This window comes from Rana temporaria, chromosome 5 (genome assembly GCF_905171775.1).
Source record: "Rana temporaria chromosome 5, aRanTem1.1, whole genome shotgun sequence".
Lineage (NCBI taxonomy): Eukaryota > Metazoa > Chordata > Amphibia > Anura > Ranidae > Rana > Rana temporaria.
The window spans coordinates 116,597,059-116,611,857 of NC_053493.1; the positions used below are offsets into that span (position 1 = coordinate 116,597,059).

At 42.2% G+C, this 14,799-nt stretch overlaps 1 protein-coding gene across 2 annotated transcripts in view; it reads right to left on the reverse strand.

Moving 5' to 3' along the window:
- LOC120940283 (collagen alpha-6(VI) chain-like) overlaps positions 1 to 14,799 on the reverse strand; it is a 195,157-nt gene that overhangs the window by 14,691 nt on the left and 165,667 nt on the right. Inside the window, exon 39 of one of the 2 annotated variants that reach the window (XM_040353049.1) lies at positions 6,706 to 6,882. The exons of the other annotated variant lie outside the window; for it this stretch is intronic. Coding sequence (XP_040208983.1) covers positions 6,706 to 6,882 — 177 coding nt within the window. The remainder of the gene's footprint in view (positions 1 to 6,705; positions 6,883 to 14,799) is intronic. 2 annotated transcript variants of the gene reach the window in all.

Here is a 14,799-nt window from a genome sequence, read left to right on the forward strand (position 1 = left end):
AGCAGACAGCAGTTCTACAAATACAGGGATCAAATCCAGCTGGAAGGCCCTTAACCTGTATAGCTGTCTGCCTATTTTGTCTCGGAGTGTCCTCCTGGCATCTGCCTCAGTGTGTCCTGTCCCTAACCCTCTCTCCTCCAGTTCTTGTTAAGAGACAATAAATATCTTCTGTTCGCATCCAAAAAGCCCATCTTGCATTACACCCGCTATGCCTAGTAACCCACTCTACAAGGAGGGATATCATCTCTCCCTGATTCTGGAGTTCACCATTATGCGTTTGGAGATCAGGGCCAGTGCTACAATAAAAAAAAAATCTCAGTTGCATGCTGAACACATCAGGTTTACACATTTCAGTAAGCTATAAAGTGCCAAAACAATTTATTTCTGATGATTTTGGATGAGAATAGTTAATACCTTTTGTAATGTTTCCTCCGCTCTTACAGGGGAAAGTTCTTCAAACTTCCAGGCATTATGGAAGGTAAGGAAATTCCAGGAATTAAAACCATACTATGGGCACCACAAAAAAAAAAAAAATGCTTTTGCTGTGGGGCCTACCCACACTCCAAGGGTAGAATGCTTGTTAAGTCCGAGCACAGAGGAATAAGATGTAATACTTGCCTTATTCCTTGCTCCTTCAGGCTCTCTCCATCTGCGCAACTGGTCCCCAAAGTCTTTTCTCTAAGGTGCTCCAGATGGCAGCTCGTCAAGTACAATTTAGTATTGATATTCTGGCATTGTGTTTGAGGACCTCAAGGGCATCACAGATGAAGAGCAGAGTGCTGGAGCCTTCTAGAGCGAGGAATAAGATAAGTATAATACCTTATTCACCTGTCTGCCACACTTATCAAGCTTTTAACCACTTAAGACCCGGACCATTATGCAGGTTAAGGACCGTGCCCCTTTTTGCGATTCTGCACTGCGTCGCTTTAACTGACAATTGCGCGGTCGTGAGACTTGGCTCCCAAACAAAATTGGCGTCCTTTTTTTCCCACAAACAGAGCTTTCTTTTGGTGGTATTTGATCACCTCTGTGGTTTTTATTTTTTGTGCTATAAACAAAAATAGAGCGACAATTTTGAAAAAAAAAATATATTTTTTACTTTTTGCTATAATAAATATCCCCCAAAAATATATAAAAAAACATTTTTTTCCTCAGTTTAGGGTGATACGTATTTTTTTACTTATTTTTGGTAAAAAAAAATCACAATAAGCGTTTATTGATTGGTAAAAATGCACTGATTACTGTGAAAATGACAATGGCAGTGAAGGGGTTAACCACTAGGGGCAGCTAAGGGGTTAAGGGTGCACTAAGGGAGTGATTTTACTGTAGGGGGGCATGGCTGTAGGTGTGACGTCACTGATCGTCGTTCCCTATAACAGGGAACAGACGATCAGTGACACTACCACAGAAAAGAACGGGGAAGGTGTGTTTACACACACCTCTCCCCATTCTTCAGCTCCTGTGACCCGCGTGACACCGGCGGCGATTGGGTCCGCGGGTCCCACGGGCGCGGTCGCGGAGCTTAGGACCGGCTGGGCTCTTAAAGGCGACGTACAGGTACGTGCCTGTGCCCAGCCGTGCCATTCTGCCGAGGTATATCGACGTTAGGCGGTCCTTAAGTGGTTAACCTTTGCACTGTAAGGTTTTTTTTTTTCTACAGGCCCCAGTGCTCAGCTTTTGGTGAAACCAAGCAATGTGCTGGTAACAATAGACATGTGCAGAACGAAAAATTTGTTTAGTTTCTTTTCGATTCTTTATTTACAAAAATTTGTTTAGTTAAATTTGTTTAATTCATTTTCGGACTTAGTTTAGTTTATTTGTATTCAATTCTATTAATATTTTCTAATTTGCATTTGAATCGATTCAAAAAGTTTTCAAATCAATTTTGAATAGTTTTCTAATTCGAATAATTTTCCAATTTCCAAAGATTTTAACCATCTTCTGAAATTTGAATAGAATAGTAACGAATAAAATAAAAAAATACAATAGAATAGAATAGACTAGCAATAATATAATCATTTTCCAAAATTCAAATAGAATCAAGTGCAAATTGTATAGAACAGAAAACAATTGAGTAGAATAGAATAGAAAATAACAGAATAGAATAGAATAAATATAACCATCTTCCTGTTCTAATCTATTATTTTCTATTCTATTCAAATTCATATTGATTCTATTTGAATTTTGGGAAATGGTTATATTCTTTCTGTTCTATTCTATTTTTTAAATTGTACTCTTTTTCTATTTGTTTATTCTATTCTATTATTTTCTAGTCTTTTTTTTATTGCCTATTATATTCTATTATTTTCTATTAAAATCTATGCTATTCAAAATTCGAATTTCGGGGGGTGGTTATATTATTTCTATTATATTCTAGTCCAGGCATATGCAATTAGCGGACCTCCAGCTGTTGCAAAACTACATGTCCCATCATGCCTCTGCCTCTGGGTGTTATGCTTGTGGCTGTCAGAGTCTTGCTATGCCTCATGGGACTTGTAGTTCAGCAACAGCTGGAGGTCCGCTAATTGCATATCCCTGTTCTAGTCTATTCTGTTAGTTTATTCCCTATTCTATTTTGTTCTGTTTTAATTTCTGTTATATTCTTTTCTTTTCAATGTTTTTTTTCTATTTTATTCCTTTATTTTCTATTCTATTTTACCGTATTTGAACATTCAAATTCCGTCCTATTTTTTTTCCCGTTATTTTGGATTCGTTTAAATTTGGAACTATTGCAATTCAGAATTTTGGATACATCCGAATTTCCCAAAAAAATTCATCCAAATTTTAATTTTGGATGTCTAGCTAACAATAGGAATATCCATCACTGGCTAGTGGGCAAAAAGGAAAGTTCATGAGTATTATGCAATTCATTATATACACAGTACCCACAGATCAATGCAGAAGGCAGTAGAAGAGTACCAATATTAATCAAAACTTCCCAAGCAGATTTGAATATGAATGGTGCATGTAAGAAAAATCTTAGTACTAAACTTTTTTTTACATCAAGTTCTTGTATCTAATAGCAGCAAGGATGGTGTTCCAGCGTTACCAGCAGGTATTTTCCCGGATCATCTGATTATAGCTCAGTAGTTCTCAACCTTTCTAGTGCTGTGACCCCTTGATAAAATTTCCCAAGTTGTGGGGACCCCTAACAGTAAAATTATTTTCGTAGCACCCAAGGCAAGACAAGTAATTTGCGCCCCTAACTCACGGACATTTAGTGCTCCCTGAGTCCCTTCCACTCGTACAGTATTAAAACCCCTTATGGTACATTTTCGGATGTACCACTCTCTCTTTGTTCTCCTTTCTTTCCCTTTTATCTCTCTCTATCCTTATTTCTTTTTTTTTCCACCCCTCTCTTTAGCCATCTTTCTTGTTCTTTCTCTTTTTTCTTTATTCCTCCACCTCTTTTCCTCTCCCTCCCATGTATTATCTATGTTTATTCCTTCTCTTACTCCTAGGTGAGGTGTGGGGGGGGGGGGTCGGAGGAGTGGCAGTGCTGGTGGTGAGTTCTGATCAGCCAACTTAGGTGCTCTTGATCAAGGTCATCTGCTGATCTGAGAACTGTAGTGGGGACTTTTAATGGGAACTATAATCACAGGTAGTGTTACTCACTGTGTCTTCAGCTTCACTGTGTGCCTGACTTTGTGGTGACACCTCTACCGAAATCTGGAGATGGGGTCTCCTCCAGCCCCTCCCACTTCACATTCCTCACCAGTCAGCTGACCTCAGGTCCCTGCATCCCCAGCCATGCCGTGAACTGAATGGGCAGCTGCAAAGAGGCTGTGTGCAGACAAAATTCTCACCGCTCCAGGTGAGCCTCGTAGACAATCAAGGGCTGTTGAACCACCAGGGTGCTGGCAATGCTGATGATAGCAAAAATAAAAGGACGAAAGCTGGACAGCCGCACTCCAAAATTTCTTAAAAAGAGATGTCTTTTATTTTCAACTGTGCATACAGTCACTGCAAACCCACAACAAACAGTATGGCTAACGCGTTTCGCACTGGCAGTCAGTGCTTAGCCATGACTAAGCACTGACTGCCAGTGCGAAACGCGTTGGCCATACTGTTTGTTGTGGGTTTGCAGTGACTGTATGCACAGTTGAAAATAAAAGACATCTCTTTTTAAGAAATTTTGGAGTGTGGCTGTCCAGCTTTCGTCCTTTTATTTTTGCTATAAAGAGGCTGTGTGGGTGCCCATGGGCTCCAGAGGCAGCCCTGCTTTGTGACCGCAAAAGGGCTGGGAGGGAGGTGCAGGCTTCAGGAACAGTCCAGGATTTGGTGACCCCTGGCAAATCTTAATTTGACCCCCGAGGGGGTCACAACCCCCAGGTTAAGAACCACTGTTATAGCTAAAAGGAACTGGGGTAGAATGGCTATAGCACTGTCTTGAGAAAAAAACACTGAAGGACTAAACAGGCAGGCTGTGTTCCCTGCAGGTAAGAGTATATAAACCCAGTTTTTTTTTTTAGCTGGAATGTTCCGCAACCTCTGGCAGCCCTCTCCTCTCCAACCTGTCACCTAACAGAGAAACTGGTAGAGGAGGTTTTCTGAAAGATGGTTCAAGATGGGGTGGCTAGGTTCTAAGTTACATATTCATGACCCCTGCATATTACTGTGCACAGGGGGCACTTCATATTGAATGTAAGTGCTGTCCCTTTTGCTGATTTTTTTTATGTGCCTTGTGTGATGCCTACTCCTGAGCCTTGTGTTTTATGCACTCCTGAGTCCTGTACTTTGTGTGTTACACATTCCTGAACCATGCACCGTGTGCGATACGCAGTTCTTGGCCTTAACTTAATTCCATTATTTGGCTGCTTTACTTCTCAAACTCCGAGGAGGGCAGAGTTGGGGGGAGGGAGTTAACCGGGAAGGGTACCTGCACCTATTCTCTCAGAGAAAAAGCCCTGTGTAAACCCAACATTTCATATTCTGATATGTGCCTGCTATATCATGTAGTTGTATGAAAAAGTATCCTGTGCCCTTTGTATTGCTCCCTCTGTGTCAAATTCCTGATGTTCCTGCCAGTCCCTCTGCTTGACTTTTAAAAACTAACTACACTAGCCATGGGAGCACACCATGGTCAGTTCTCTAGCTGTGCTGGAACTCAGTGTGCTCTCCTCCAAAGATCAGACTTCTGCTCACTGGCCCCCCTGCACAGCCAATCACTGGAAAGTTCAGTGTTCTGCTGCTTCTCTTCCCCCAGCTCTCTGTTCTTAGCTGGATAAGGAGCTTAGAGGGTATGTGATCACTTAAAAACATGGAAACAAGGTGAGGGTTTAAATATACAGTACTTTAAGTAGAGTATACACAGACCAAAAATCGGCCAGCTCAGCAGGAACAGGCCAAATTTCACTCTGTGTATGCTACTAACAACCGGATTTTGTGGAATGATCCACCTGAAAAAAACAGCATTGATCAGCACTTGAAGCACTGTGTATTCTGTTGACAGCCTCCTATCAGAATATAGTATCATTGCGGGGAAGATCCATGCATCCACATCACTTGTGTTGATGCAGGGAGATTTTTCTTTTTCAACTCACTGATGTGTATGCCAACTACCTCAAACTATAAATGCAGTCTACCCTTCTGTTACAAAATGACACATGTTACATGAGTTTATTGCCACACAAAATATACCTTGGTTGTAGGTAAAAGTCAAGAAACCACAAATAACATTCAATAAAAAATAATCGCAGTCCCAGTATCAGACCCACAAATTTAGGCTCCATGTACACGGGACGTTGTTACAACTGCTTATAAATGATTAAACTTGACAGATAGTAACCCACGTTTTGCTGCGTTTAGCCACGTTTGCGTTTAGAAGCGTTTAAAAAAAAAATATTTTTTTAAACTGCCAAAAATGAAAAACGCATATAAACAAAACGCTGCTAAATGCGGGTTACCGTGTTTTGACAAGTTTGGCATCTAAAACGTGGAAATCTTCTGCGTCTGAACTCATTTTTTTGCTTTCAAAGAAACTCTGTTAAACAGAACTGCCTAAAAACAGCAATAAACAAACTTGTGTACATGGTCACATAGGATAACATTGAATGAGTTCAGGAGCAGTTGAAAAAAGGGTCCCACTGTCTCTGAATGTACGTTTAGCAGCGTCCCGTGTACATGGGGCTTTAAGAAGTCCTGATTGCACACCAAAATATTAGATTAGATGCTTTGTAAAACACCTGAGAATAGAAAGGTTCAGTTAAAAGATTACCACCAGAAATATTATTATTCACAAGACAACAAAAAATAAATCTACAATAGTAACAAAAAATAATAAAATCGGAATGACCTTGATTTTAAACAAAGAGAATGGAACTACACGAGAAGATCCTTATATTCACATGGAAAGAAAACGACAGAATACTCTTTTTTCCTTAGATTAGTTTTCTCCTGGCTTTCAACGTTTTCCTTTTTCTACTTCTGATGAGGAGTTAATGCAATATACTTTCATTCCAATTTTTAACAGAGCTTGAATATTTTACTAGCTAATATTTTTTCCAAAGAAACTCAATGTGTTTTTTTTTTCACTGGAATAAAATAACTTAGGAAACGTTTATGAGAATTGCATTTTGTTTCTCTCCTTCAAACAGTTCCAACTTCATCACACAAGCCACAAAACACAAACACACAACACGCTCTTTATAAGGATTCCATAAACTGAGTTTGACATCTCTTTCATGTGGGCCAAATAAGACTTACGTTTGGAAGAGCAAGCTTGGAGACACTCATTCTCAGAGCTAAATCTGTTTCCGTTGCCATCGCAACCTCCATACCAGAATTGGGAGCATGCATCAACATCTTTTATATAGTACCACATGCGCTGGAAGTCTCTGCATGTTGTGCCTTGGTTCACATCCAATAGGCACTTCTCTGCAACTAAAAGAAGTAGGGTTAAGCAGAAATGCCCTCACTACCACTAATGACTATTTAGGTCACATCTAGTTTCACAGACACGCTGTATTGTTATGCTATGATAACTTTTCTTTCAGCTTTCTTTAACATATGCCATGCCTGAAACAACATCATTTCTTGCTTTTACTCTTTTCTTGATTTCTGTTAGATATATTTAACTGGTTTTAAAGTTGAACTACAACCTGAAATAAAAGAGATACATTTTTTCTTAAATGGGAAAAGGAGCTTAATTGCTCATTCTCAACAGAAGACATAGCTAAATCTTGTCTTTTAGCGCAAAAAAACTTTCCTAGCCTGTACTGCACAGGAAAGGAACTTTAAAATACTAACAAGGTGTTATCATTACCCTCACCTCCTAGACAAAGTGTGTCCCAATAATCCTGACATGTGCTGGTGTTGCTTAGGCTCGCCGGGCACTATGACCCCCTTTTATTTGGAATATTCTCTATAAGGCCACTTTTTGGATACGGTTTTTGAGTTATACATACAAATAACTCCCAACAAAATCCCTAAAACTTTGCAACGAGGACCAGGTTCCTGGGTTCTTCACCTACCAAAGTCAAGAAAGGGCTTTCTCGCTCCTTCCTCATTGCAGCTTGTACTGTGATTCACAGACACTGGAAATCAATTCTCTCTACTATAATGCCTAATACACAAGTACAGGTTTCCCGGCTGACTTTTTACCGTCGGGAAGCCCGAGGGGAAAAACCAAGAACCTGCTTGGTTCCTTTGCCCCCCTACATGCGGCAGGGTTTCCCGACAGGAAAACTGCCATGAGAGCTTTGGTCGGGAAACCCGGCTGTGTGTATGCTCTACCGCAGTGTTTTCCTATTGGAAAACTGCCTGCTTAAAAACCGCCGGGAAAAAGAGAGCTGGTTCTCGTTTTATTCCCGGCAGTTTTCCTGTCGGGAAAACTGTGATGGAGCATACACACGGCCGGGATTCCTGACCAAAGGCTCTCATGGCAGTTTTCCTGATGGGAAACCTGTATGTGTGTACGAGGCATCAGAGAATGGGCTGACGAGTTGAACACCCTGATATGGTTGGAAGAACGTACAGCCCAGTTACACAATTGATATGCACAGTTGTCTGAAGTGTGGTTTCCCTGGATGATATTTTGTAGCTCCACTAGTGATTTAGATTTACTTTCATTCTCAACCCTTCCTAACTTTTACATTATATGTCAGCATACTCAGGGCTTTTTTTCTTAGAGAATAGGTGCAGGAACGACCCCCTTCTAAGTCACTTTGTGGCTCCCCCCCTACCCACCTCTGAGCAATGACCCTTGGTTCCACCCCCTACCCAGCTCCCATTATGACCCTTTTTAGAGAATGTAGAGCCAAGTATCATTTTGTAGTGCTAAGTAATGTGTATAGAGTTTGGTAACGATAACAAGAAAAGCAATAAAATAGATCCCCTGCAGCCAGCAGCAATAGGCCCCCCAAGCAACAATAAACCCCCAGCAGCAACAACAGATCTTCCAACAGCCAATATCAATAGACTATCTAGCAGCCAGCAACAGTAGACCACTCCCCAAACAATAGATCCTTCCAGAAATAATTGAAGCAAAATATCCTCTACCAGAAATAATAGATTGCCATGCAAAAACAGATCCCCTTCAGCAACAATAGATACCCCAGCAGCCAGCATCAGTAAACCTTCCATCACACCACAGCACCCCTTGCCATTACATACATTCAGTCCTGGAGGGGTCAGAACTGCGTTCCCCCACCTTCCAGGCTGAAAAAAAGCCCTGATCATACTTAACCTTCACCCGTCGAGCACTGACTAGGTAATGCTTTCTTATTTACCCTTAATGCTTCCTCCACCTTTTTTTTCCCCGTGTCCTGACCTCCTTCTCCAACTTTTCATACACCCTTGATTCACGATCCTACTTCACAGCAGTCCTAAAAATTATCCTATTGACTAGGGCTTGGTCAGGTAAACCCCATTTTTATACAACCATATATGTGTTGTGCTGTCTTATAAATAATCACTATAAGCAGACCTCAAATTTTCCACTTGCATACTCGCATTTTGCAAGTGGAAAATTAGGTCTGGCGAGGAGCTGGGCTGCTTGGGAGTGGGGGCGAGCTGGGTTGATCGGGAGCTGTCAGAGATCACGGAGGAAGAGGAGAGCCGCGGATTGCCTGGGAGTGGGGGGGAGTACTGAGGTGGCTGGGTTGATCGGGAGCTGTCAGAGATCAGGGAGGAAGAGGAGAGCTGCGGATCACAGATCGGTATTGCCCGCTGTTAGAACTTACATTGAAATTTCCTCCGCTCTGCTCGCTCACACAGCCTCGCCTCCTCCTGACCCCACACCTGTGATAGACAGAAAGCGGGTCCAATGCTGGAATGTGTTGTATATCACAGGCGCGGGGTCAGGAGGAGGCGGGGCTGTGAGTGTGCAGAGTGGAGGAAATTTCAATGTAAGTTCTAACAGCGGGCAACACCGCTCTGCGATCCGCAGCTCTCCTCTTCCTCCGTGATCTCTGACAGCTCCCCATCAACCCAGCCCACCGCGGTGCTCCCCCACCCCACTCCCAGGCGATCCGCGGCTCTCCTCTTCATCCTGTCATGATCTGGCCGCCAATGGGGGGCACAAGGACTCCGCAATAGGGGGCACAAGGACTCCGCAATGGGGGGCACAAGGACTCTGCATGGGGGGGGGCACAATGACTCTGCATGGGGGGGGCACAATGACTCTGCAATGGGGGGCACAATGACTCTGCAATGGGGGGCACAAGGAGTTTGCAATGGGGGCACAGTTGGGCTAAAATGTGGGGAACAGTGAGGCTGCATTGATGAGCACAGGTGAGGCTGTGCTGAGGGGAACTGATAAAGTTGTTGTTAATATTTATTTCCGTAACTTAATTCTGCATAAAACATTTAAGTGTCATTTCATGAGATAATTTATGATGGCGTGATTAGCGGCAGAATTAGGGGTGGAGCAGTGTAGGGGTTGGGTTGGGCAACTGATGGCGAGTAACCCTTGAGGCCTGGCTAGTGGCTTAAGACTTGAAATTTTGAGCCCTGCTATAAGTATAATAAAAAAGTTAAAAATAATTAAAAAAAAACATATCACTTTCAAAAAGTCCAGTCCAAATAAAGTAAAAAAGTCTATTAAGTGAAAAGTGCATCCCAGCCAAAACTACTGTGTCCCATATTACATAAGTTGGAATCCCCATTTTTACCCCCCACCTGACTCACTGCACTGATTCTTACATAGACATCACTTTACTCATAATCTCATCATACTGATATGAATAGGTTGAATGTTTGTTTCTCCATTTTGTGAATTCTAGGTGTGTATGTTCCTTTACATGACCCTGGACTTTGCCTTGTGTTTTATGTATTTTCTTTAAAACCTTAATAAACACAAATTATTTACCTCTTCCTTTCTATCGATGTTCCAGTACATCACTGGATGAGGAATGATGATATATCAGTCATTGCTGCAGGTCATTTTTTTCAGCCAGTGATTCCCTTCTATGTAAAAAGTAATCCTAGAGGTTATGGTGCCGCTTGATTACTTTTACAGGCGGTGAAAGGTGGCCCACCCCTCTCCTGCCACTGCCTTTACCGAGCTCTCCCGTGCATTCGGAGAGCCTGGTAAGGATGCGACCAGCAGCATTTTGTTCTTGGGATACTGTGAGGCCCCGTACACACGACCGAGTTTCTCGGCAGAATTCAGCCAGAAACTCGATCGGAGCTGTATTCTGCCGAGAAACCCGGTCGTGTGTACACTTTTGGCCGAGGAAACCGATGAGGAACTCGTCGAGCCAAATAGAGAACATGTTCTCTATTTCCTTGTTAGTCAATGAGGAAACTTGGCTCGCCGAGATCCTCGGCGGCTTCACAAGGAACTCGACGAGCAAAACGATGTGTTTTGCCCGTTGAGTTTCTCAGGCGTGTGTACGGGGCCTGAGTGGAACTGATGTTGTCCCTCCCACTATGTGACATCAGAAACAAGAACCGACAAGGATTTCATCACTTATAGTTTTGGTTCTTTGTTTACCTGGCCATTACCAGCCAATGAAGTGGCCGATCAGACCAATCTGTGTCTGATCGGCTGCATTGAAGCCCAGAGGAGAGATGTCATGCCTCTGTCATGCCACATGCTATCACAAGGGACGAGCAACATACATTGTGATAGCAACAACGTTGATAAACAAAAACAATTAAAGCAACTGTAATTATTTTTTAAATAAAATTTATAAAAATAATAATAATATTTTTTTTCTATTATTATTATTATTATGCAAACGCCTTTTTTTCAGTGCACACTGATGCAGTGCAGCGGTGTGAACTGGCATGATAGGGAAAAGGGCTTTTTGGAACTGTTCTGGGCAAGACTGCCCAGCACAGTCCCAACACAGCAGGTGTGAATGAGCCCTAAATCTGAGGACGAATACAAATGCTTTGGCAGATACAAGCTTCCACATACAGTGCCTTGAAAAAGTATTTATTACCCCTGAAATGTTCCACAGTTTGTCATGTTACAACCAAAAACATAAATCTATTTTATTAGGATTCCATGTGATAGACCAACACAAAGTAACACATAATTGTGAAGTAGAAGGAAAATTATAAATGTTTTTCATTTTTTTTTCACAAATAAATATGTGAAAAGTGTGGCATGCATTTGTATTCAGCCCCCTTTACTCTGATACCCCAAACTAAAATCTAGTGTAACCAATTGCCTTCAGAAGTCATCTAATTAGTAAATAGAGTCCATCTTTGTGTAATTTAATCTCAGTATGAATGCAGCTTTTCTGTAATGCCCTCAGAGGTTTTTTAAAGAACCTTAGTGAACAAACAGCATCATGAAGGCCAATGAACCAGCTGGACAGGTCAGAGATAAAGTTGTGGAGAAATTTGAAGCAGGGTTAGGTTATAAAAAAGATATCCCAAGCTTTGGACATCTCACTGAGCACTGTTCAATCCATCATCCGAAAATGGAAAAAGTATGGCACAACTGCAAACCCACCAAGACATTGCCGTCCACCTAAACTGACAGGCCGGGCAAGGAGAGCATTAATTAGTGAGTGGCAAGATGAAAGCCATTTGCAGTTTGAGAGAAGCCATGTGGGGGACACAGCACACATGTGGAAGAAAGTACTCTGGTCAGATAAGACCAACATTTTACTTTTTGGCCTAAAAGCAAAACACTATCGCGTATCTTTATGCCGGCGTAGCGCATCCCATTTGCACTACGCCGACGTAACATAGTGAGGCAAGTACTGTATTCACAAAGCACTTGCCTCCTAAGTTACGTCGGCGTAGCGCAAATGGCCCAGCGTAAGCCCGCCTAATTCAAATTAGGCAGGTAGTGGCCGTGCTACATGTAAAGTAGCCGTGACCCCATGTAAATGAGGGCCATTTGTACGGCGCATGCTCAGAATCACGTCGCAAATACTCAATGGTTTCGACGTGAACGTAACCTACGCCCAGCCCCATTCACGTATGCTTACGCAAACAACGTAAAATACGAAGGCTGTTCCGTCGTCCATATGTACCTTGCATGGGCTGTGCCAGCTTTTTGGTGGTTTATCTTTACGCCGGAAAAATGACTTACGTAAACAGCGTATCGGGCGCAAGTACGTTCGTGAATCGGCGTATCTAGGTCATTTGCATATTCTAGGCGTAAATCCATGTACACGCCCCTAGCGGCCAGTGTAAATATGCAGCTAAGATACATCGGCGTAGGAGACTTACGCCGGTCGTATCTTAGCAACAGTGAAGCATATCTCAGTTTGAGAATACGCTTAAAGATACGACGGCGCAGTCTTACTGAATCTGGCTATATGTGTGGCGGAAAACTAACACTGCTCATCACCCTGAACACATTATACTCACTGTGAAATATGGTGGTGACAGCATCATGTTGTGGGAATGCATTTCTTCAGAGCCAAATACAGGGCAATCTTAGAAAAAAAAACTGTTAGACCTTGTACACACAATCAGTCTAAACCGATGAGAACGGACTGAAGGAACGTTCTCATCGGTTAACCGATGAAGCTGACTGATGGTCTGATGTGTCTACACACCATCAGTTAAAAAAACGATCGAGTCAACGTGGTGACGTAAAACACAACGATGTGCTGAAAAAAGCGAAGTTCAATGCTTCCAAGCATGCGTCGACTTGATTCTGAGCATGCGCGGGTTTTGAACCGATGCTTTTACGTACTAACCATCGGTTTTGACCTATCGGTTAGGCGTCCATCAGTTAAATTTTAAAGCAAGTTCTACATTTTTGGACCGAAGGATAACTGACTGATGGGGCCCACACACGGTCGGTTTGGACCGATGAAACTGAACTTCAGTCTGTTCTCATCGGTTTAGACTGATCGTGTGTACAGGGCCTTAGAGTCTGCAAAAGACTTGAGACTGGGGCGGAGCGTCACCTTCTAGTAGGACAACGACCCTAAACATACAGCCAGAGTTACAATGGAATGGTTTAGATCAGGGATATGCAATTAGCGGACCTCCAGCTGTTGCCAAACTATATGTCCCATCAAGTAGGTAGTGCAGCGCTAAAAGTCCAATAATAGAAAGTCCATAAAGAATCTTTTCTAAAGTGACTGGTGATGAGTAGAAAAATCATGCAGGTGCTGTAGCGTGGAATAAAGCAGAAACACCTCCACCAATGGTAGCAATGGCCGCTCACCTCACAGATATGACCCTCTGTTAGATTAGGTCATATACAGCAGTCCCATAAGGGTATCTCCAATAGCAAGGAAAATCCAGCAATGATAAAAAGGTCTCCAAAAGGAAGGTCAGCAGTAAAGCATCCAATCCAAATATGAAAGAAAAAGGCACATAGTGTTTCTCCGTGGAGACAAGGCAATAAAATTTAATGAGTAAAAATGCACTTACAGAGCAGGGCACTTAGTCCAGTGCCAAGAATAACAGGCGTGTGTGTGACTGTGATGGCGGGTGACGTCACGCTCTCCCTACCGAACGTTACGTCCCAAGGGCGGGACTTCTTCAGCGGATGTAGGTGAGAAGGAAGACGATCACCCTAATATATGTGCGTCCGTTGCGTGGCAACCGCGACGCTAAACCCAGCTACGGTAAGGCAGCAGGAACAAATGAAAAAAAGCAAAAAACGGAGGAACAGAAGAACATCCAATCGGTGTGTAGAAAAAAGTGTGACGTAGGCGCACTAGCATCACATGGGGAACGCCACTGAGTACAGCGTCCGCCGTGATACGCAGGAGTCACATGATGGTTTCCATGGAGAGAAACACAGCATCTGCTACAGTGCGGCTGAAGGGACAAACTACAATGCCGCAGCGCTGCAGGGAAACAAAACGGCTGTGACTCAACACAGACAAGAAACTACACACACTGGGGGTCAACGATATTATTATTATTACTGTCCACACATAATCAGAAGGACATAATAAATGTATATTAAAATAAAAAGAGATAATAAAAAATGTAATCAAAAAAGGGGGGGATGTTATAAAAAACTACTAGGTTTAAGTACCCCTCATAAGGATATGTATAGAAAAAATTCTATATAACCGTAAAGTCAACCGCGATCATAGTCATCAACACACACTTACATAATAGTACAGATAATATGATATAAATATCTATATTAAATTACATTAAAAAAGCATCTATATATATAAAATCACTATATAAAAAAACATGTATATATAAAAAATTATATATGCAAAAAATTAATCTGGTAAAATCATCGATCAGAAATAAAACAATTAATATCAAAATCAACATTAAGGCCATCTGGAATTAAAACACGTGTCTCATGGATCCAATATGATTCCTTTTTACTTAATTGTCGGATGAAGTTACCCCCCCTCCAATGGCGGTTAACTTTCTCTATCCCCCAAAAACGTAAACCTCTCG